Below are 21,749 nucleotides of genomic sequence, written 5' to 3' on the forward strand. Positions count from 1 at the left end.
GTGTAAAACTACAGGTTCTGTATATCAGGCCTATCCAAATTTCTGTTGGGCCACACCACAGGGAGCAGTTGAGATGGTGATGGCAACCGTTAAACATTCCAGATTGTAAGTGTGACCTACTGTGTTTTACATAAGAAATCCAATCCGTTCATAATATTTCATCCACGAGGATGAATGGAGGAATCCAAAAATGGTTCGTTCCAAAACTTATGTGGGCCACACCACGTGATTTTATAGGATTTGGACATGATTTTACATGACGTGGCCCATCTGAGTTTTGGATCAGCCGGATTTTTGGACCTCAAGGAGAACATGAGGGGGAACACATGATGGATGCACTGATCTTATACACACATCATGTGGGCCCCACAGATTGACGTTGTAGATTAAGCTTAAAATACATAGCTTTTTAGTGAATCCGGCCTTAGTTCAATTAACCTTTCAGCTCAAAAAAACGCATGCACGCCAGCTTTGCAAAAGGGGCCACTTCAGTGGGACCCACATGATTTCATGTATGTAAACACAGCTAATCAGCCATTCCTTGAGATGGGTCGTGTACAAGTTCCATGAAAATGGCGTAGGTGTACGAGAGAGAGAGAGAGAGAGAGAGAGAGAGAGAGAGAGAGAGAGAGAGATGGGTGTTGTAACGATTAATGAGTTGAAGCCAAGCATATCAGGGAAGAGATCGTTTCGGCCAAGTTCAAGCACCCGGCACACCACTGAATGGTACCGTTTTTCATCTCTACTCTCTATTTTGGTTTTTTTAAAAAAAATTTCCAACCAAAGTGTAACAAACTACCATGTGTACAACATCGGAGCCGTTCAAAATTCGTCTCCCACCACGAAGATCATAACCCACTAAATTCATGCTGATCTAAACAGCAGGTGGGCCACATCAGTATGTTGGGTCAGATTGTTAGCAATCCATTGAATTCGACAATGTATCAGACTGATAATTGGACGGCACTGATTTTCGCGCTCGGTGATCTGATGTCCATGTTGAGCCATTGTGAGAAATATTGCCGAGATTTTGAAAATCTCATGTTATTATCTCCCAATTTCGATGAAACGATTTTATTGCAATAATATAGTGAAGTTCTTAAAATCTCAGCAGGTTTTATTTTATTTTATTAGAAATCAAAATAATTCAGTTTATAAATTTATATTCAAGTTTTAAAAATTATTTAGTAATTTATGATAATTATTTTAAAATAGTTTATTTTCAGTGAGATTTTTAAGATAATATTATGAGATAAATGCAAAATCTAAAAAAACTCATGAGAAATTCCTGGCCGAGAAGTTGAAGATAACGAGATTTTAGACTATGGTCGGGCCCACCTTTGGCATGGCTAGGATGTCCTACGGTTAGGATTGGCTATCAGCCCCTGTTTTAGATGATTAGATATGGTTTCCACCATGGATTGCAAATGGCTCAAATATCACCTTAGATTGGATGACCATGATATCCAATCATGTTCAATCTATAGGTGGGCCACTCTCATCCATTAATCTTTGTTGATCCTAAGAGGATCAATTGGGACCATTGAATATTTTAATATGATTGCAATTATTCACAACCATTGAATATTATAATATTTTATTTATGAAAATCCCAATAATTTTTCTTATAGATGAAAATATTTTTTGAATTCATGAAAGATAAAAAATAAAAAATAAAAAATAAAATAAAATAAAATAAAAAAATGAATGAGGAAAATTCATAGAAAGCAGTTTAAATAAGATATATTTTTATTATTATTATATATTTGTTAAAGGCGTATTTCATAATAAACCCACGCGATGGCTATCTAGTCACTAGATCCAACATGTTAAGAACCGTACAATTATTTATCCGGATCATGAGTCCATAGGCCTTATTAATCTAATATAATTTAAAAAATATAAACATACTTTGATATCAGATATTATTATATTATTAAAAGAAGTTGGATATAAGTCGGATACGGATATTATCCAAAGACTTTTGATAAATTTGAATAATTTTCCAACCAAATATCTCTAACCATCAACTAATATCTAATTAAAAAGCTTATATAATAATTCAATTGCCTAATAAAAATAACAATTTTTTCTAATGATATTTATTTTATAAATAAATACTTATGAAATTATAAAAATATTTATTTTCTTAACATAATTAATTAATATCAAGCTATAAATCCTAAAGCATATGAATAAAAATGTACAGACTTTAACTAAATCATCCACATCATCCATGTCGAACATGCCTACACCGTAGAATTTATTATCTAGAATATTAATATTTAATATTTTAGTTAAAATATTATTAATTGAGTAAATTAAGAAAATATCATCTAGAAATCTAGTAAGCGGCCCGATTTGCTTTAAAGTCGGATAATTAGGTAAAAACATAGTATCCCAATCAGATTTTCCAAGTTGGATATGTCGGGTAAAAATCTCATATATGAATTGGACTTTTGATTAGGATTCAGCCCTATCAAGTAACATGCCATTGAAATTAGGGTGGTACATTAAGCCGAGTTGAGTTAAGATAGACTAAGCTTGGCTTGACTCGTTCGTGCCTTACTCAAGCTTGAGCTCGAGCTAATTTTTGAGCTTAATATTAGAGCTTAGATTGTTTACTAAAGATTTCAAGTCGAGCCCAGGTCAAGTTAGTGGTTTGAGTCGAGTACGTTCCCATCCTGACCTAACCCAGCGCCCAACCTGACCCCACCCAGTGTGTAGTCCACCTGTTGAACGACTTGGATCTTGCACAAAACCTACTACATTTGCACATGTTAGATTTTCCACGTGCACCACTACATGCACGTGTGGGAGACAATTTCTGGCTTACTATAATTCCTGGTGGGGTCCAAGCCCAGACCAAAGTGGGCTTGATTTTGGTAAGCCACATATTAATGGGCTATGAACTAACTTAGACCCTAACAGGGTAGGCCATCTCTGATTGAAGGCCCACTTTGGTTGGGTCGAGGTCGATACTCAAGGTCGACGCGTTGGATTGCCGCTTGAGTTCTTGGCCAATAGGAAATTGAGATCGAACAGGGCTTTCTTCGACTATGAGGGTCAGACAAGTTGGCTGATCCCACCCAAGCTATCGCCTGCTGTGGGCCACGTAAGTAGCTACTGGGTCCATCCTGCCCAAACCCATTTCTTTAGGTGGCCAAGTCGAATTACTGTTTTATTTCTGTTTGTATTATTTATAGTAAGTTTTAGTTAGGTTATAACTCTTCATCCCTTGAGCTTGAGTTATGCCCAACATGAAGAGTGCTTAGAATAATTATGAGAATGGTGTGATAAAGCCCAATAGGACACTTATTATTTTAGGCGGAAAACCATGTACACTAGTAGAAATCACAACCATTTATAAATAGTAAGTTTATTATTTGTAGTAAGTCAAGATTTCTAGGAGTTTTAATTATAGTTTAATTCCGAAAATTTTTCCATGGCTTAATATCCCTATTTAAAGGGGTATAAAGTCGTTTATTCATTCATCAATTAATTTATGAATTTTTTTAAATATTATTTTAATTTGAGAAGTCTCCGTGAAGAGTCTAGAGAAGCTTAATAGATTCATTTTTGAGAGCATGGATTCGGAACCCTAGGATTAGAAACCCGTTGGATTTACAATCCTCCCAATGTGTTTGGCACCTGGAGTGTGAATAACTTTAATCTAAAAGTACCTGTCCATGGTATATTTACAAGGGTCTGAATTTAATTAATAAATCAACTTTAATATCTCTCATTAGTGAGATATGTAATTTTCGACACAATGGTTACAATAAGCCCACTGAAATATACGCTTTGCCCAAAAATGATGAAATTCCAAGTCTCAGATGGGCCACAAGCACAAGATCATGTCTGATTGACTAACCAACGATTTTTAATCATTGATCTACATGGACAATGTTTGGACGGTGTTGATCATCATTAGTGGGTCATGTGTCCAATAGAATGATAGTGTATAGTGACAAACATGTTACACCTGCAACTATTGAAATGATTTTAAGTGTAATCCAAGCTTTCACCGTCGATTACAAACCCCTCAAAGAGGGGATTGGAAACCCCCTGGATTTGAAACCCCTAGTTAGTTCATGCTATCAAACAATTAGGGGATTTGAAACACCCTCAAATCCCCTCCAATCCACGGTGCCAAATCACCTCTTGAGGAAAAAGGTGATCGACCTCATCACGTCCATCCCAGTGTCGTATAGTCCATCCCAAGATGGTCTCAGCCTAACCATGGATTGATGACCAGGCCGGGTCGACTCAGACTCGGTCCAATCTGGTTCAGCTTCACAAATCACTTTTGGGGGTGAGTCAGACGAGTCTCACCTGACTCGTCTGAGTCATAAAAACGAGTCAGTCCGAGTGAAAAATCAATGAGTCTCAAACTGGCATCTTTGCAACTAGATGGGGCTTAGATCATTCCCTTTATTTTGGGCCAGATCAGATCAGCCTTCACGACCTGGATTTGATCAACCCAAGGTGGGTCCCACCACCTGAGGGGTAATTACAACGGTTGGATATGGATCAGCCCAAATCAGACAAGTGGGCCTAGTTGAGGCCCGGTCCACCTGGCCCACTGTAGTTAGAATAAGTCCAAGCGATTTCAAGTCAAACGGATGGTCCGTGTTGGTTGATTCAGGGACATGTATGGGCAGGACAGCGATGTTACAACGTACGAGGAAATTAAAAAAACAGGAAGAGTAAATTATAAAAAGTAGGAGAATTTCCTCCAAAAGCTGTGGGGCCCACCTGATTCCCGTGTCAAATCCAATCCACCCATCAGTTTTTCCAGCGCATGTTCGGACATGAGCCTGAGGTACATCCGGGACTCAAATGGGCCACACCACCGGAAACAGAGGGGATGGAAATGCCAATCTAACCTGGACCAGACGTCGAGCTAGTTTTCAATTGGTCAGACAGGGTGTGACCGGTCTGTTTTAAAATCATAGTTAAAATAATAAATGGAAGAGGCCGGATGCAGTACGAATCTGTGTTGGTTAAGCTTAACCTACCACGTGTCAAGATGTTTGCATGGTATCCATCCAAATCATTCATCATGTGGGCCCCCTTATCTTCTCCTTCGGGATCAAAATACGCCCACCATTAAAAACCTTACTGATTGCCTGTGTGGCCCACCGCATTCCGCATATGGACTCGGATTTGGTGGTGAGTCGGCAATGGAAAAGCTATGTGGGCCCCACCATGATTATTTGTTATATCAACGCAGTCCATTCTTTTTTTTTATTATTATCCTTTTTAAATCTCATTTTAGGGCGTTATCCAAAAAATGAGGCAAATCCAAAGCTTACGTGAACCCCACCACAGGAAGCAGCAAGGATAATGACGCCCACCATTGAAACCTTCCTAGGGGTCTACTGAGATGTTTATTTTCCATCCAACCTGTTCATAAAGTCACATAAACCTTAATGAAGGAAAAAAACAAAAATCAGCCTGATCCAAAACTTTCGTGGCCCACAAGCGGTTTTCAACTGTGGGCGTTCAATCCCCATTGTTTGTTATAGTGTGGTCCATTTGAACTTTGGATCTACCTTCTTTTTTGGCTCATGCCCTAAAATGATCCAAAATTATAAATGGATGGCGTGGATAAAATACATACATCATGGTGGGGCCCATAAAGCTTTGACCAGTACTAACTCGTAGTGAGCCCGACACTGGAGGTTCCTGCCATAAGATGCTCCCCAGCAGCATCAGTGGATGCCCCAAAATTGGACGCGGTTTTCGCGGCTTTCGACAGCAAGTTCCTGCCAAGGATGCTGGGTGGGGTCCATAGAGATGTTTTTGAAAAATCCACTCCGTCCATCCGCTTTTCGAGCTCAATTTAGGCATGTGACCAAAAATGAGGTGGATCCAAAACTCAAGTGGGTCACAAGAGAGGGAAAATTGGGGGAAGAAATGCCTACCGTTGAAACCTTCTTAAGCTCCGACTTGATGTTTATATGCCATCCAAACCGTTTATAAGATCATTCCCACTGCGATGAAGTGAAAACACACACAAAAAAAAAAAAAAATGGCCCATGCAAAACTTTTATGGTCATAAGAATGTTTCAATGACACTCACTTAATCTCCACTGTTTCCTCTCGTGTGGCCCACTTGAGTTTTCCATCCACCTCGATTTTGCTGGGAAGTCCTAAAATGAGCTCGCAAAATTGATGGACGGCGTGGATTTCTCATAAACATCTTGGTGGACCCCACCCACCATCCTTGCGCACTAACTTCCTCCCAAAGCCCTTAGCAGGAAATCCGCGTCCCCCAAAATCCAGGCCATTCTAAAGCTAATCTGGGGCATACTAACCACATGATTTAGAGGCTTTTTGTCATGATATTACATGATCCAGCCCACATGATTTTTGAATCAGCCAGATTTTTGGGTGCCAAGTAGATGGACGGCTTGGATGTCTTGTACACATCACATTGGACCCCACACATCTTGTTGTGGGGTTAAACTAAGAATTTGTGGTGAATCCAGCCTCATAATGCAATCTAACCATTAACAGTGCCATGCCATAGCTCATAGCACTGTTTATCAGTTATTTACCGTTGTGATTTTTCCATTCCGAAACACCCCTTACGCCATCTGATCATCTGAAAACCTCAAAATTTTAAACCTTTGCTTGCAAGCAGTTGCTTGAATTGACAAGCTCTGGAATAATGCAGAGATGAAACAAGCAATGACTAGAAAATCCAAATGGCAATCTGTCCTTTTCCTTCCTCTCATCAGTTTTCTAGTGAAGAAAATGCTATTTTCTATAGATTTTTTCACTTCCCATTCCACTACCATTAATAATTCTAACCTTATCTCTTCTGCACTTCCCTTCCCGACACCGATTGTTTCCAATTATTTTTTTATAATTATGACCCATGACCAATCCAAACCATCGATTTCGAATTGCCTGATACAAGAGTGCAATTTCAAAATGGTAGAATTGTATCTGATTACACGTTTAGAGCTTGCATTTTCCGACATGGAGGAGTTCCAGAAATAGAATTCGAAGCTGTCGGGTTTTTCCACATTTGATCAACATGTAGGCTGAAGATTCAGTTCTGTCACTGTTCTGAAATTATTGGGTTTCTGATTCTGAGCAATTTTCATTCTTGCAGGCCGCTTTCAGATGTTTCCAGCGACCTTACTGTCGAAGTGGGAGCTATGAACTTTTCACTCCACAAGGTGAGATTATCATCAGCTCCTTGTTGATTATGATGCGAGAAATGCAGCGTCGAATCCTGTCATTCTGTTTTCCCTATTGAATATCTTTCATGGGTTTCCTAGGAAAATTCTAGAAATCACAATTTTCTAATTTTCAGCCATGAAAAGTGCTTCACTTGTTTTTAGAATCATGGTTAGAATACTAGGTGACTTGACCTGACTCCGGCTCTGAGTCGAGTAATAACTTGCCTGAGCCGGCGGTGAATGAGGCAGTGACTCATGGTATCAAACCAGATCAGGTCCAACTGAGTCTGAGTCGACTCAGACAAGTCATTATCAGAATCGTCCAAGTCTTAAACCCATGCTTAGAATACAAAAAGAACTCAGATTCTGTTAGCTTTGACAAGAAAACAGCTTCCTGTGGGTATCACTTCAAATTGGTGAGGCCATTGTAAAAATGGAAATAAAATGTAAAGGAGATTCATGTGAAGAAGATACACTAACATGGGTGACAATGTGGCCCACATGAGCAAGATTCTGGTCATTCATCGGATGGGGCCCACCATTAACATTTCCCTGGCCAAAAGGAATTAGGTGGGCACAGTACTAATCAGTGCCGCCATCACATATGTATGAATGAAATGGATTTGTTAGGAGAAAAAGACCAATGGTTTATATTCAATGTACACATGCAGCCTACTCGAGAGAAGTCGGCCAGCCGGTTTTTGGGGCAGGGGCATGTCTGCAATGGGCCCCACTTGATGAATGGATCAGACATTGACCATGCATGTGAATATCGGATCCTCTTCAGACAAATCTCTTTAGCATGGCTCTTTCAAATGAAAACATCTCATTTAAGGTGTGTTTGGTTGCACCAAATTAACTGATTAATCATGAAATGTCATGAAATTTTGTGATACTTGGTGCAACCAAACACATTCTTCACAACATCCAGAAAAAAGAATTTCAATTGAACTTTTTCCCCCTTTAACAGAAGGCATGGTTCTTTTGTAGTTCCCTTTGGTTTCTCGAAGTGGGAAGATCAGAAAAATGCTTACTGAATCAAAGGACTCGAAAGTATCTCGAATAGCTCTCACCGCCGTCCCTGGTGGGCCAGAAGCCTTCGAGCTGGCCGCGAAGTTCTGCTACGGCTTAAACATCGAGATCACCCTATCAAATGTCGCCATGCTGCGATGTGCAGCTCACTATCTTCAAATGACAGAGGAATTCGCCGAGAAGAACTTGGAGACACTCACTGAAATCTATCTAAAAGAGATGGTGATCTCGAACATCTTGAATTCAATTGTCGTTCTCCACCGCTGCGAAGCTCTTCTACCAGTCGCTGAAGAAATCAGCTTAATCAGCAGACTCATAAATGCAATTGCATCGAATGCTTGTAAGGAGCAGCTCTCATCCGGGTTATCCAAGCTCGAGCATAACTTACCTGTTAAGCCGACGAATGCAGAATCAGAAACACCGGCGGATTGGTGGGGCAAGAGCCTGACAGTCCTTAATCTAGATTTTTTCCAAAGAGTCCTGTCTGTGGTGAAATCCAAGGGTCTAAAACAGGACACGATCAGCAAGATCTTGATTAATTACGCGCATAATTCCCTCCAAGGTCTTGGTGTTCGAGATATCCAATCAGTAGAAGGAAGCTTGATAGATATTGAATTGCAGAAGAAACAAAGGGTGACCGTCGAAGCGATAGTCGGATTACTACCGACCCAGTCGAGGAAAAGTCCGGTGCCGATGGCATTTCTTTCAGGCCTACTTAAAACCGCGACAGTGTCATCTGCTTCCGCCGCTTGTAGAGCAGATCTAGAGAGACGGATTGGGCTGCGATTAGACCAGGCAATTCTCGAAGACATTCTCATTCCAGCAAACCCAAACAGCAACAACCACCCATTATACGACACAGATTCAATATTGAGGATCTTCTCCATTTTCTTGAACTTGGACGAGGAAGAAGATGATGGGAATTGCTTTCGAGATGAGACTGACATGGGCTATGAGTATGACAGCCCGAGATCTCCCAAGCAAAGCTTAATTCTCAAGGTGTCGAAGCTGTTTGACACTTATCTTGCAGAGATTGCACTGGACTCGAACTTGCTGACGTCCAAGTTCATCGCACTAGCAGAATTACTCCCCGACCATGCTCGAGTTGTGAATGATGGCTTGTATAGGGCAGTTGATATTTTCCTCAAGGTAGCATCCGTTTCTCCCTGCTCATTCAAATAACAACAACTTAAAAAGTAAAAAAATAAAAAATAAACAAAAATTCATGCTTGTTCGACACAGATCTTCACTGAATTCCTATTACAGGTCCATCCCAATATCAAGGACTCCGAACGCCACCGCCTCTGCAAAACCATCGATTGTCAAAAGCTAACCCAAGAAGCCTGTAGCCATGCAGCTCAGAACGAACGGCTACCGGTGCAAATGGCGGTCCAAGTCCTGTATTTGGAGCAGATCAGGCTCCGAAATGCCATGAACGGAGGCCACGCTCCGTTCTTCTTTGGATCAACCAATGGTCAGTATCCTCAACGTTCGGGCAGTGGGGCAGGCAGTGGGGCCATCTCCCCGAGAGACAATTACGCATCGGTGAGAAGAGAAAACAGAGAGCTGAAGCTCGAAGTTGCAAGGATGAGAATGCGGCTGACTGACTTAGAGAAGGACCATGTCTCTATGAAACAAGAGCTTGTCCGATCAACTCCGGCAAACAAGTTACTCAAATCTTTCACTAGGAAGCTAAGCAAGCTCAATGCTCTGTTTCGGTCAAAAGACACCAAATCCATCATCTCCAAGGCTAATTCAGACACCCGTTTGCTGTTTCAGAAGCGGATGCGCCACTCCGTTTCTTGATCATATATCAGTGTGTATAAATATTGTGATTGATTGTGTTTAAATGATAGAAAGATAACAGTTCTGTCTTCAATAGAATTCTGTTATAATTTTTGTGAGGACTTCCAAATCCTATTGTGAATGCATGTTTCAAGTGCATGAAGCAAGGCAGTAATAAAATCTTAGTTTTGAAATGTTAGCAAGTATAGACAATCTAGGAAGCAGAAGTGGCAGCAGCCACCTAGTTAGAAAGTTTACAAATAAGGGGTTGTTTGGCAGGATGGATTTTGGGCAGTTAGCATTTGAATCCAAGTCGTGTTGGTTGCCTGGATTTTGGTGGATTTCAAATCCACTTATGATTAAAAACCCTCAAAAGGGGCCTTAAAAAAAAAATAATAATAATAACAATAAATATATATATATATATATATATATATATATATATATATATATATATATATATATATATATATATATATATTCTTCCCTAAAAGGTGGGTTGCAAAAACCAAGGATTTTCATTCCTATCCAACAGTCATATCTCCACCTCATTATAAAGTAGCCTTTTTTAAGATCTAGGTTGAATATCGACACTGTCAATAATAGTTTCTAGATTCTATAGGACAAAAAATCTAGGCTACCCAACACAACTGATAGAATGAAAGTCTTCTATTTGGACTCTTGGGTTAACTCCATATCCAAGGTGCCAAACAAACCCTAATGTTTGAAGTGTGTCATAAGATTTGGACCTTGTGCTCATTTGAGATACAAGGTCCTGTCGTTGGGATTTCTAATTTCTCCAATCCCACTAGTTGTATCAACGCTCAGTTGCAAGAAAGTGTCCATTGAAGTTTTTCCACATTAACATGGCATTCTTGGTGCATATACCAAATGTTTCTTGTTCGCAAAAGTGGTAGTTTTGATTTAAAATAGTGTTTACTTGGGTTGAGTTGTAGCCTCAAATAATACACTCCAACCTCGACTCCTTTGGTTTAGTGGGAAAATTTATAATCATTGGAGCATTTAGATGATTGTGTTTTTTAAATCCCAAGACTAATGTTTCAAATAGCACGCGTAGCGTAGCGCTACGTAACATAAATCCTACAGCTATGTAGTGTATAGTGTTTGTAGCTATTTGTAGTGTATAGTACAGAGTGTGTGTGTGTGTGTGTGTGTGTGTGTGTGTGTGTGTGTTTATTATATCTTTTAAGAATGCTGAGAACATTTATTTTTATTTTTTTAGTTTTGTTTGTTAAAAGTAGTGTAGAACTCATTTTATAAAAAAAAATTTTAAAAAATAAATGTAAAGTTAAAATCAAACCTTTCTTTGTTTACTTTCACCTAAAATGGTAGTGATCTTTTGTTAAAGTTGGTGTGAAACTCACGCACTAAAAAACCTATAAAATTAAACTTAAAGAAAAAGAGTTTCAAAAGAGGATTTTTGAAAACCCCCCACTGTATAGATGACATCTACATTGTACTTAATATTCCTAACTTATGGGATTTTTTATTTCTTTTCATACTTGTGAGTTGTAACTTGTGATTTCAATTAGACATTATTAATTAAATTGGTTTGATTCAAAAAAAAATTAGAGTGGTTTGCTTAGAAAGTTGTTGATGTGATAATTATTTGATTTGACTTATGACTTTATACGTGGATTGGCTTTTGATAAATGATAATTAATAACTTACTTGAATATGCTTATACTTGAAAAGGTGAATCATTTTTTTGGCGTTTTTATATTTTTTGTTTTTTTCTTACTATTTATTATATTTTTGTGAGATTTAATCTATATGAGGAATAGGCCCACGGATCTGTTTGTGCATGGGATATGGCAATCAAGGGTCGGATAGCTTACCTAGCTGAGACGCCGCCATGGAAGCCGGATAAGAATACCAGAATACCTGTAGAGCTTAGGATCTTCCTCTCCTTCACACCCTTTCTGCAATTCATAAGATGGGACTCGAATTTCTACTATGGTGTAGGATTGGGGACCCATCTCTCTTTTATAGAATCTTTGGAGAGAGAGTTTGAAACCCATCACAACTCTCTCTCCCACGCTCCACATTGTAGCATCCTAGTGCAACTCAAATTGTTGTCTGCGTAAGACAGCTATAGCATTCCAGCCCTAGTACGCAAGCTGCGCAGATAGGCTGCTCAGCAAATCACCTGAAGTGGGGCCCACTGGTCTACTCAATCATCCAGTCTGAATGTATGACAATCCAGACCGTTGATCAGTAAGGCCCACTAAATAGATTTCTTACAATTTTTTCTATATTTAAATTAAAATTAAAATAAAAATATCATGTAGCTTACACTACGCGCTACACTATTTACGCTACACATTACAAAGGATTGAATGCTATGTAACACGCTACCACTATTTAAAACACTGCCCAAGACTTATGAGGCTTAATGGAAGACAATTACACCGAAGTGACCAAACCATGAAGTTTGACGCACTACCACATGCACAAAAGGAAGGACAGGTGAACCCTCTTTTTGATCAACTAGTCAGTAGATGAATCCATTCTTTTCTGTATATCACAATCGGAATTGGCGGCAAAAGAAGCATGGGATGTTTTACAAAGCTCTTAAAAAGGTGACCCAAAGGCCAAGAGTGTAAGGTTGCAAACCTTAAGAGGTGCTTTTGAATCCCTTTATGTGAAGTCTTCTTAGATTGTTTTTCTTGTGTTCTGACTGTAGCAAATCAATTAAGGGCGAATGGTGAAACCATTGATGACTCGTAGATCATAGAAAAAAATTATGATATCCTTGATGGAGCGATTTGATTATGTTGTTATGGCAATCAAAGAAAGGAATGATCTATCAACCATACTTGACAGATTGATGGGTTGTTTATGCTCGCAAGAGCACAGAATGAATAACAAAATAACTAAAACTATCGAGCAAGCATCACAAATAGAGCATTTGTTATTGGAAGAGACGATTTTCAAGGTGGAAAAGATTGTGGAAGAGTCTGAGGAAGGGATGGAAGATCAAATTCTGTCTATCAACGAGGCGAAAATCCCCTTGAAAAGGAAGATGAAATAGCTCCGATCCACAAAGTGTCTGAAAATAAAAGGTATGATAAATATTTCGTTTTTCCATTTCTTTCTTTATTTGACCATATAGGAAGCTTATAAACTAATTTTATACTAGATCTAAGCCTATTCTTGAGAATCAAAACACCAGATTTGAGTATGATTTGACGAACTGAAGTGGAATCGACCATTTTTGGGAAATATCATAAGAAAGGTTAAATCATCTACTTCTTCCATTTTTCTTCTTCTTTTTATTGCATCTATATGCAATGGGCTCTAATCCACCAAATCATGCTTGATTTGACAATTATGGCCTTTTTTGTAACTTTCAGTAACTCATGCTAACAAGCTGCATTCTTACTAAAGAATGGTCCAATAAACTATTGAATACATGTTAAAAACACAAAATGATAGATTCTTGTGTTTCACATTTTTCCTAATTTCCCTATTTTATTTTTGTGCAAAAATAAAATTTCGGCTCAAATGGGTCCCATTGTTCACTATAGTCCAATACCTCCTATATCATACCTTTTTTTTGGCACAGTTAATATGCCCACCGATGCCATTATTCAAAAGCTTGAAAATAGCAAGTGGTTCAATTTTCAAAGGTAAAACAAGATGGTTACTGCCATGTACTCAGTATAGTATTGTGGGGAATGCTCCATACATAATGAGGCCAGTGATTCGGATAGTCTCGAGTGTCATAGAACTATACCATGTGCACAATGGAGCACTTGCAACACTTTTTAAAGTGGTGGTGATCTATCTCGAGGGTCTAACCCAAGCATAAATATAGGAGGTTCGACAGCAACACGTGTGTAGGCCCAGTAGGACATCTAACGCTAGATAAGGCAGGCCTTACCACAAAGGTGATTGGACAATCAGCTTGGGCCACTCTTCGGGTAGGATGCTCATGTACAAAAACAAATTGGGATTTTAGAAGAAACTAATAGGAAAAATCAGACCTACATACTCATTAGGCTGGCTACACCAATAGGCAAAGAAGTATAGGGCTGGCAATGACCCGGGTTTGGGTTGAATATAGGGGTACCTATACCCATAACTATTAATGGGTACTGCATCCATACGCATACCCATTTGGGCACCCATACCCATCAGGTGTTAGGCACCCATTAGGATGTTGGGTACCCATTTATGAAATTCTCAAAATAAATAAATAATCATTAGCTCCAAATTTTAAATTTTATAGCAAAAATTAAAAATATATATATGAATTTTCTTCAAAAGCACTGTGTGTGTGGTAACATGCTATTTTTATGAGAAAATTCAAAAACAACATTTCTTCATGATGGGCAACTTAGTTGCACAAGTTGGCTGGTGTATAGACTGGGGTGCACATGCCATTTGACGGGTTGGATCGGATACACGGTGCACACCACATGGACCCCAGGTGAAAAGTGTTGTAGAATAGGACATCCTCTAACACAACAGAGGGATTGTCCCTCTCTGTTTTATGTAGTTTTGCAAATTATAAAAGTGCTAATCATTATTACTAATTAACAAATTGTTGATTTTAAATTAATTGGAGTATTTGGAATGAATATAATATTAGGAATATATAAATTTATAACATATAATATAATCAGGTTCTAGCAAGTTTGGGTATGTGCAACGGGATACCCACATACGGCCCAATTATTAATCGAACTTAAATTGATACTTGAACCCACACCCACACCTGTGTAGCTACACCTAGAATATGTCCCAAGTCGAATTCAAGAAGTTGCCGAATCTTAAAACCTTGCTTTTCAATAAAATCGCTATTCTTATTTTACTAATTCAATAGTGAGTCACATTAGCATCACTCAATTTTTAGTCATCAACGCAAATTAAAACTAGGGGTGCACACGGTTCAGATCCGGTTTCAAAAGGGATGAGAACTAAAGGTGGCTCCCTTCACATGAATGGTCCATATCAACAGCTGGCAGTGACCAATTCATCTGTCTCCTTAACTATTCGATTCCAGTTTCGAAACTGGAACCGAACCGTGTGCACCCCTAATTAAAACACAAGAATATAAACAAAAGAAATAGACCTTAAAAGATGAGAAACACTTTGATACTTGGGCAGAGTGTGATGGATGTTGATATGCTGGCAGTTAGAAATTACTAAAAAATTGCTTACATGGTCGTTTGGATGCCTGTAACTTGTAAAATGTAAGAAAGTTACAGGTAACTTTGTTATATAGGTGGTATTTTGGAGAGGAAAGTTATCCGTAACTTTCTCTCAACCTGTAACTTTCTTAGAAAAGAATTGTAAAAATCTCACATGCACGGAGGCTAAGTTTCAAGTTACCTATAACTTTGAAATGGGCCAATGGATGGGGTTTTTTTTTTTTTAATCCAAAAATACGTGGAGAAACGCAACTGGTAGGAAGGACACAATTGATGAAGAACCGCCAACTTGGCAGGAAGGCCACCGTCTCTCTCTCTCTCTCTCTCTCTCTCTCTCTCTCTCTCTCTGCAATCGTCTGGGCCTTGGTGGGCCCAACGTGATGTTTGTGAGAAATCCACCCTGTCCATCCAGTTTTTCAAATCATGTTAGAACATGGGCCCAAAAATGAGGTAGATCCAAAACTGAAGTGGGCCGCACGACAGGAAAAAAGTGGATAAGGAAAAGCCTAATGTTGAAACCTCCCTGAGGTCCACCATGATAGAGGTCCACCATGATATTTATATGTCATCCATACCGTTCAAAAGGTCATTCATACTAGGATGAACTGAAAACATATAAATATTAGCCTAATCCAATGCTTTCGTGGTCTCATGAATGTTTCAACAGTGGACATTCATCAGAATCTATTTCTTGTCGTGTGGCCCACTTGAGTTTTGGATTTGCTTAATTTTTGGCTCATGTCTTAACATGATCTGGCAGAACGGATGGACAAGGTGGATTTCTCACCAACATCACAGTGGGCGCCACCTAGCTGTCACAGAAAATCCGCAGTTCATTGAAAACGGGGTGGGCCTATTCGGTGAGGCCGTGACGTGGATCCCACTGTCATCTTCTGTATGCTCAATCCACGCCATCCATCAGTTTTGGCAGCTGATTTTAAGGCTTGGGCCCAAAAAAACATGACGGTCCACTCATCATATGGTCCACAATGTCCAAAACATATTGGACCAATTTTTAGCCCTCCATTGTGATCTAAAGTTTTTTTTGTAGGAGTGTTTCCGTTTTTCTTGGTTGCAAATTTTCCAAATTTATTTGAGATGTAACTTTTTTTTTCTTTTTCTTTTCCTTTTTAACAAATGGATGGATCATATATATGTCGATTAGACCTACTTTTGTGAAATTATCTTAACTCCTGTATTAATGGCCACTGATCAAATGGTTCATATTTCTTAGATGAGAAATGATGATTGCATGATAGCCCATTCTGAAATGTGTGCATGTAGACGGTTACGGCCCATTCTCAAAAGGTTCATACGCGCATAATGCTTGCATTGATCAAATAGCTCATAATAGAAATCAATTCCAACAAATTAGAAAGACAATGAGAATTTTTAGTTCCATTTTGCTTACCTTAACTTTTACTCTCCATTATAGATATTTTGAATACATGGGCTCACTTTTATGGTTCGCCTAATGATTAATTTAGCCTAAGATTCAGCTCAACTATTCATATAAATAGGCTCAACAAAACAGCATACTTTTATTCAAGATTTTTTGCACCAATCTAATTTTTAAATGATTTTCTACTTCAAGCTCTAATTCATACGAATATATAACTTTTTACCTATAACTAACTTATAAGTTATTTAGAATCGAACTTACCTATAAATACAATTTTAAAAATGTATGGGCATACAAATGGACCCTACATGGCTTACAAATAATTCAAACTAAATTCCAAATTATGGGCACACGGTTAGACGTATTGCGAACCAAAAAGTACTCTTATTTTGACATGAAATATTATCTTGATGGACATTATTTGATGGTTAGAAATGAAAAAATATCCAGTGGTCTAATTTCAGAAAACAAATGCCAACGAACCAAAGGTTAAGATTGTTCGACAAAAATTTAGACGGTTGATTTTGGGATAATATGCTGCCATGCTTTGCACTTCTAAGTGCCTGCGTATCAAGAGTCACCTGCAGCCGGAGTATCAAATAACTCCCCTTAAAAGATATGGAAATCGAGACCGAAATGCATACCCATAAACCCTAGAAATTATTCAAACTCTCCTCTTCTACGTCAGCGGCCGCTTCGCGCTGACGTGGCGGCGGGTTCCGGAGCTTTTGCTTTCACTCCAGTGAAGACGATTGGACGAAGAACATCTGCTCCTATCGGAAGGGAAGGAGAGGTGATGAGCTCTCGATGCTTTTCTGTGGGATTCCGACAGGATCGGACGGTTGAGATCTTCTCTAGGCGGTTTTCCGATAAGATTGGCCGGAAGTGAGGTTTTCCATTGGGCCCGTTTGGCCGGGTGGATTGAAAGGGATTGAATGGTTTTAGGGTGGATGGCATGGATTTCTAGGGAATGATGGTGTTGTCAGTGGATTGTCTCGAGATACATGGGATTGCTATATCCACTCTGCTTGGCACGCCCGGCCAATCCCGGGATTAAACCTTCCCATCCCTTCCAATCCCTCAAAGCAAACACGTCCCAGGCAAATGTGAATGGATTAAGGTGGATTGGATGGGATTTAAAGGTAATGATGGTGTTGTCAGTGGATTGTCTTAAGACCCATGGATTGGGATCGGATCACCGGCTCTGTTTGGCACGGCCGGCCAATCCCGGGATTTAACTTCCAATCCCTTCCAATCCGACGGGCCCGGGTTCAAGCTTAAAATCTAAGTTCATTACTCAAGTGGGCCAAGCTTGGACTGAACAAGATCCCAAGTTTAGCCCATCCTCACCAGTTGGAGTTTGCAAGGCTAATTTTTTAATATGAAAAAAGCCCATCTATCTCTCTCTCTCTCTCTCTCTCTCTCTCTCTCTCATAGAGCTTTTGCTGGAATTCAAGTTCTTGGAGTTGATTTCAACCATAGAGTTCGGCAAGAACTTAAAACTTTTTAGAAATCGAGGCTTTCATTTCAATTGAAATTTAAAGGCTTTCATAATTTAGAGCTTTTCTACTTCGTTCTTCTTAAGCGCATAAAACAAAGCTTCTCTCTCTAATTTGGGCTCAGGCTATACTCAAACTTGAGCCCAGCAAAAGAGCCAGGACTAGACTATTTTGGCTCATCATGAGCTCGAGTTGGGCTTAGGCCTAAGTCAAACAATGCGGGCTAGACTTAGACATAGCTTGGCTCAGCCCTAACTGACATAGAGCGGGTCAAGGACACTTTAATGTCCAAGATGGATCAAAGAAGTCCCGATCGCAGACAAAAGTCATCAAGACCGTCAGAACCTTAAAACAAACATATTTAGCAAACTGGAATGAGTTACTCGACGTACCATCTATGATTTTGAGGTAGGACGAGCTACTTTAGCTAGCTAACCTGGCGATGACTTAGTTTCCCACGTTGAATTTGCGAGATTCCATCATATCGATGGTCGAATTCGCTGTTTATTTTCGTTTTTACTATTTTTAGTAAGTTTTGGTTTGATTGTAACTCTTCATCCGTTGGGCTTTAGGAGTTGTGTCTAACATGAAAAGTGTTTGGAAAAATTAGGAGAATAACTTGGTTAAGCCACATAGGACACAATTTATTATTTATAGTAAGTTATGAGTTTTAAGGAGTTTTAGTTGTAGTTTAATTCCAAAACTTCTTCCAAGGCTTGTATCCCTATTTAAAGGGTTGTTGACTCGTTTATTTCATCAATCAATCAAATTACGAATTTTATAAATTTTATTTTCTTTTTTCCTTACTTTTTTTTCTCGTGGATTCGAGAAATCTCTGTGAGGAGTCTAACGAAGCTTCGTGGATTCAGAGTAGTTATCCTTGAGGAAAACAGTGATCAACCTCATCACATTCATCCTTGCGTTGCTAACTCGGATCATTGACACCCTTACTTATTTGGCGGGGGAGATGATAGGGTAGGGGTAACATGGTAGAGCCATCTCTTCACGGGACGTGGCAAGTTGATGTGAAAATCAGGTCCATCCATATTAAGGCCATGGAATGGACGATCTATGTTCCGAAAATAATTTGTATTAAATAATCCTGCATGTTCGGTATGTGCCTACTCAAGTGGGGCACACCACAAGAAATAATGAAGATCTAATGCTGGCCATTGAAACCTTCAAGGGCTCGTAGAAGTTTTGAATCAAGCTAATATTTATTACTTAAGTTCATCCCAGTGGGAATAATCTTATGAATGGTTTGGATGGCATATAAACATCAAGGGTAGAGCTTAGGAAGGCTTCAATGGTGGTGTTTACATCACCACTCTTTCTCGCTATGATTTGACCACTTTTTTTGAAATTATTTTTTGAATTTCAAGATCCTAGCCATCCAATCTGTGAGACCCCACCTGAGATAGCATAATCTACCTTGTTGGATCTAAACCAGCAGTTTGTTGATAGATTTTTTAAATATGTAATTCAATAGTTTGTCGATGACAGGTTCGATGCTATTGAGTAGGCTTCGATGTCATCAAAGTCGTCTCGATGCCATCGAGATTTTTTTGAAATAAATCGATTTGGTTGCTGGACACTTTGGTGCCCTTTACGATATCATTAAAGACAGTTCGATGTCATCGAAAGCCTAGTCAATGTCATCAGTAATATCTGAATTTTCTTGTTTGGTCGCTGGAACGTTTTGGTACTTTTTTGATGCCATCGAAGTGGCTTCAATGACATTGAATGTTAAATTTCAATGACATCGAAGTGTGTTTGATGTCATCGAACGATTCCGTGCATATTTACGAATTTGCAAGATTTGTTTCCGATTTTGATTGAAATTTTCGTAGAGGCTATATATTTTGGTGTAATCGGGATTGGGAGGTATCTTTTCTAATTCGTTCCTAGTGTTTTAAGAGCTTGTAAATGGAGATTCGAGGCTTGTTCGAATCAGGTATTCTCTCTATCTCTTGTAATTTCTGTTTTCATAGTGCTTTCTATCACTTTGTGTCGTGGTTTTTTACCACCAGAAATTTTCCACGTTAAATTCGAAGTGTTTACGTTGTGCTTACTTTGTGCTATTGGATTGCTCCACTTGATTCATCTCTATATGCTTCCACGGTCCGCTAACACAGTTGAAGTTGATTATAAAAGCACCCAAATCCTATTCCAATCAGCTCAAAAATCCTCAACGTAAGGCTAAAATTGGGAGACCAATGGAGATCCAATTCCGGTAGATGAAGAACGCCTTGGAATTTGAGTTTAATATAGTAATGAAAATTCAATTTCCGATATCAATTATTGAGCTTAAATCCTTGAGTTCTCTACCCAAACATTCTCGAGATTAAAATTAAGACTATAGAAGATCACCTAACGGTAGGGGATTTTGATATTAGTTCGTAATGGCCGGGCTACCTTACTTAATCTTCCTTTTTTGCGGCATCAAATCAATTGTCGCCTTTCAATCAAAAGAGTAAATTATCTTCTAGAATACTTCCGCTGAACTAAGAAACAAACTCATCTCATTGTAAAATTGTTACAAACATATCCCTTAATGTTGTTTGATTGTGTAAGTTGGACCATTGGATGACGAACCCTAAATTGGATCAAGGGACACCAGTGTGAGAAGTCACTTCGTGTCGCAACAAGTCAAGCAATCCGGATAGAGACTCATGATATGATGGCGGTATCCTATCTTCGCCAACATGTTGTTCAAATATGGACTAATAAACACTTGGCTTAACATGTATATCATAACATACATTGGTTGAAATATTGGAGCGTGCCCGGATGATTGTTAAAGGGCAATGTACTGTTCAAAAGACCCTCATTGTGTGCCTGGCTTACTATTAAATGCCAAAGAACTGTTTAAATGACTCTTGTGGTGTGTCTGGTTGATTGTTAAAGGCCATAGCACTGTTCAAATCCCTTTGTTGCATGGGCGTAATCGGGTGCTTGTCTGACTATTAAAGGCCAGAGCATTGTGTTTGTCTGACTGTTAAAGACCAATGTAATGTCTGAATGACCCTTTGATTACTCTTGGAACATGCATTCGCATATCATGACATGCATGCATCTAATCAATTAGTTTAGGAAACTGATTGTTTTGTTACGTTATCATTGTCTACGCTTGATTTGTTGATAACATGTGTTACTTAGAAAATGGTACTACTGAAGTAGCTACTCACTCTCACTTGAGACAATGTTTTAAAATATCAACCAGACGATATTGTTAATGTAGGTACCACCAAGATCTCAAGCAGGTAGGCTTAGACCGGCATGCACCATTGTCGTGATGTTTTAGGAATGTTAAGCGAAAACAGAAAAATACTTTACATTTTATTTATTTTGGATATGTATATATTAAAACCCCCGGCTAAGTGAACTCTATATGATTTAGTTTTGTTGAATGCATATTGTAGCCTGTGTAATCCCCATCTGGATGGACATCACTTTTGGAGTTATACATTTTCAATATTAGCTATATATTTATGGGTTTAGTTATTCCTACTTAACTTTTGATACCGTTGATTTAAAGCAACTCTGATTATTGATCATGGGTGAATGGTAACCGAACTACGCGGGCACATGGGAACTCACTCACATGCATTTTTACTATGTTTACACCTGGGAAGTCAAGTGCCAAATTTCG

The 21,749-nt window shown here is 38.9% G+C and overlaps 1 protein-coding gene and 1 long non-coding RNA gene across 3 annotated transcripts; one reads left to right on the forward strand and one right to left on the reverse strand.

Moving 5' to 3' along the window:
- Positions 1-593: 593 nt before the first annotated feature.
- LOC131231271 (BTB/POZ domain-containing protein At1g03010-like) lies at positions 594-10,138 on the forward strand. 2 transcript variants are annotated; one of them, XM_058227413.1, is made up of 4 exons: positions 594-726; positions 7,130-7,196; positions 8,190-9,380; positions 9,498-10,138. In XM_058227413.1, the coding sequence occupies exons 1-4, from the start codon at positions 635-637 to the stop codon at positions 10,035-10,037; spliced, it is 1,890 nt and encodes a 629-aa protein (XP_058083396.1). In that variant the 5' UTR covers positions 594-634; the 3' UTR covers positions 10,038-10,138. The 2 variants fall into 2 exon arrangements, with proteins under 2 accessions (XP_058083396.1, XP_058083397.1); XM_058227414.1 differs by lacking the exon at positions 594-726 and adding an exon at positions 6,656-7,053.
- LOC131231272 (uncharacterized) lies at positions 8,126-17,490 on the reverse strand. Its single transcript, XR_009164270.1, has 2 exons — positions 17,243-17,490; positions 8,126-9,397 (listed from the first exon to the last, which is right to left on the reverse strand). It is a non-coding gene; the product is annotated as an uncharacterized LOC131231272 (long non-coding RNA).
- Between the last annotated feature and the right edge of the window lie 4,259 nt (positions 17,491-21,749).

Source organism: Magnolia sinica, chromosome 17, assembly GCF_029962835.1.
Source record: "Magnolia sinica isolate HGM2019 chromosome 17, MsV1, whole genome shotgun sequence".
NCBI classification, from domain to species: domain Eukaryota; kingdom Viridiplantae; phylum Streptophyta; class Magnoliopsida; order Magnoliales; family Magnoliaceae; genus Magnolia; species Magnolia sinica.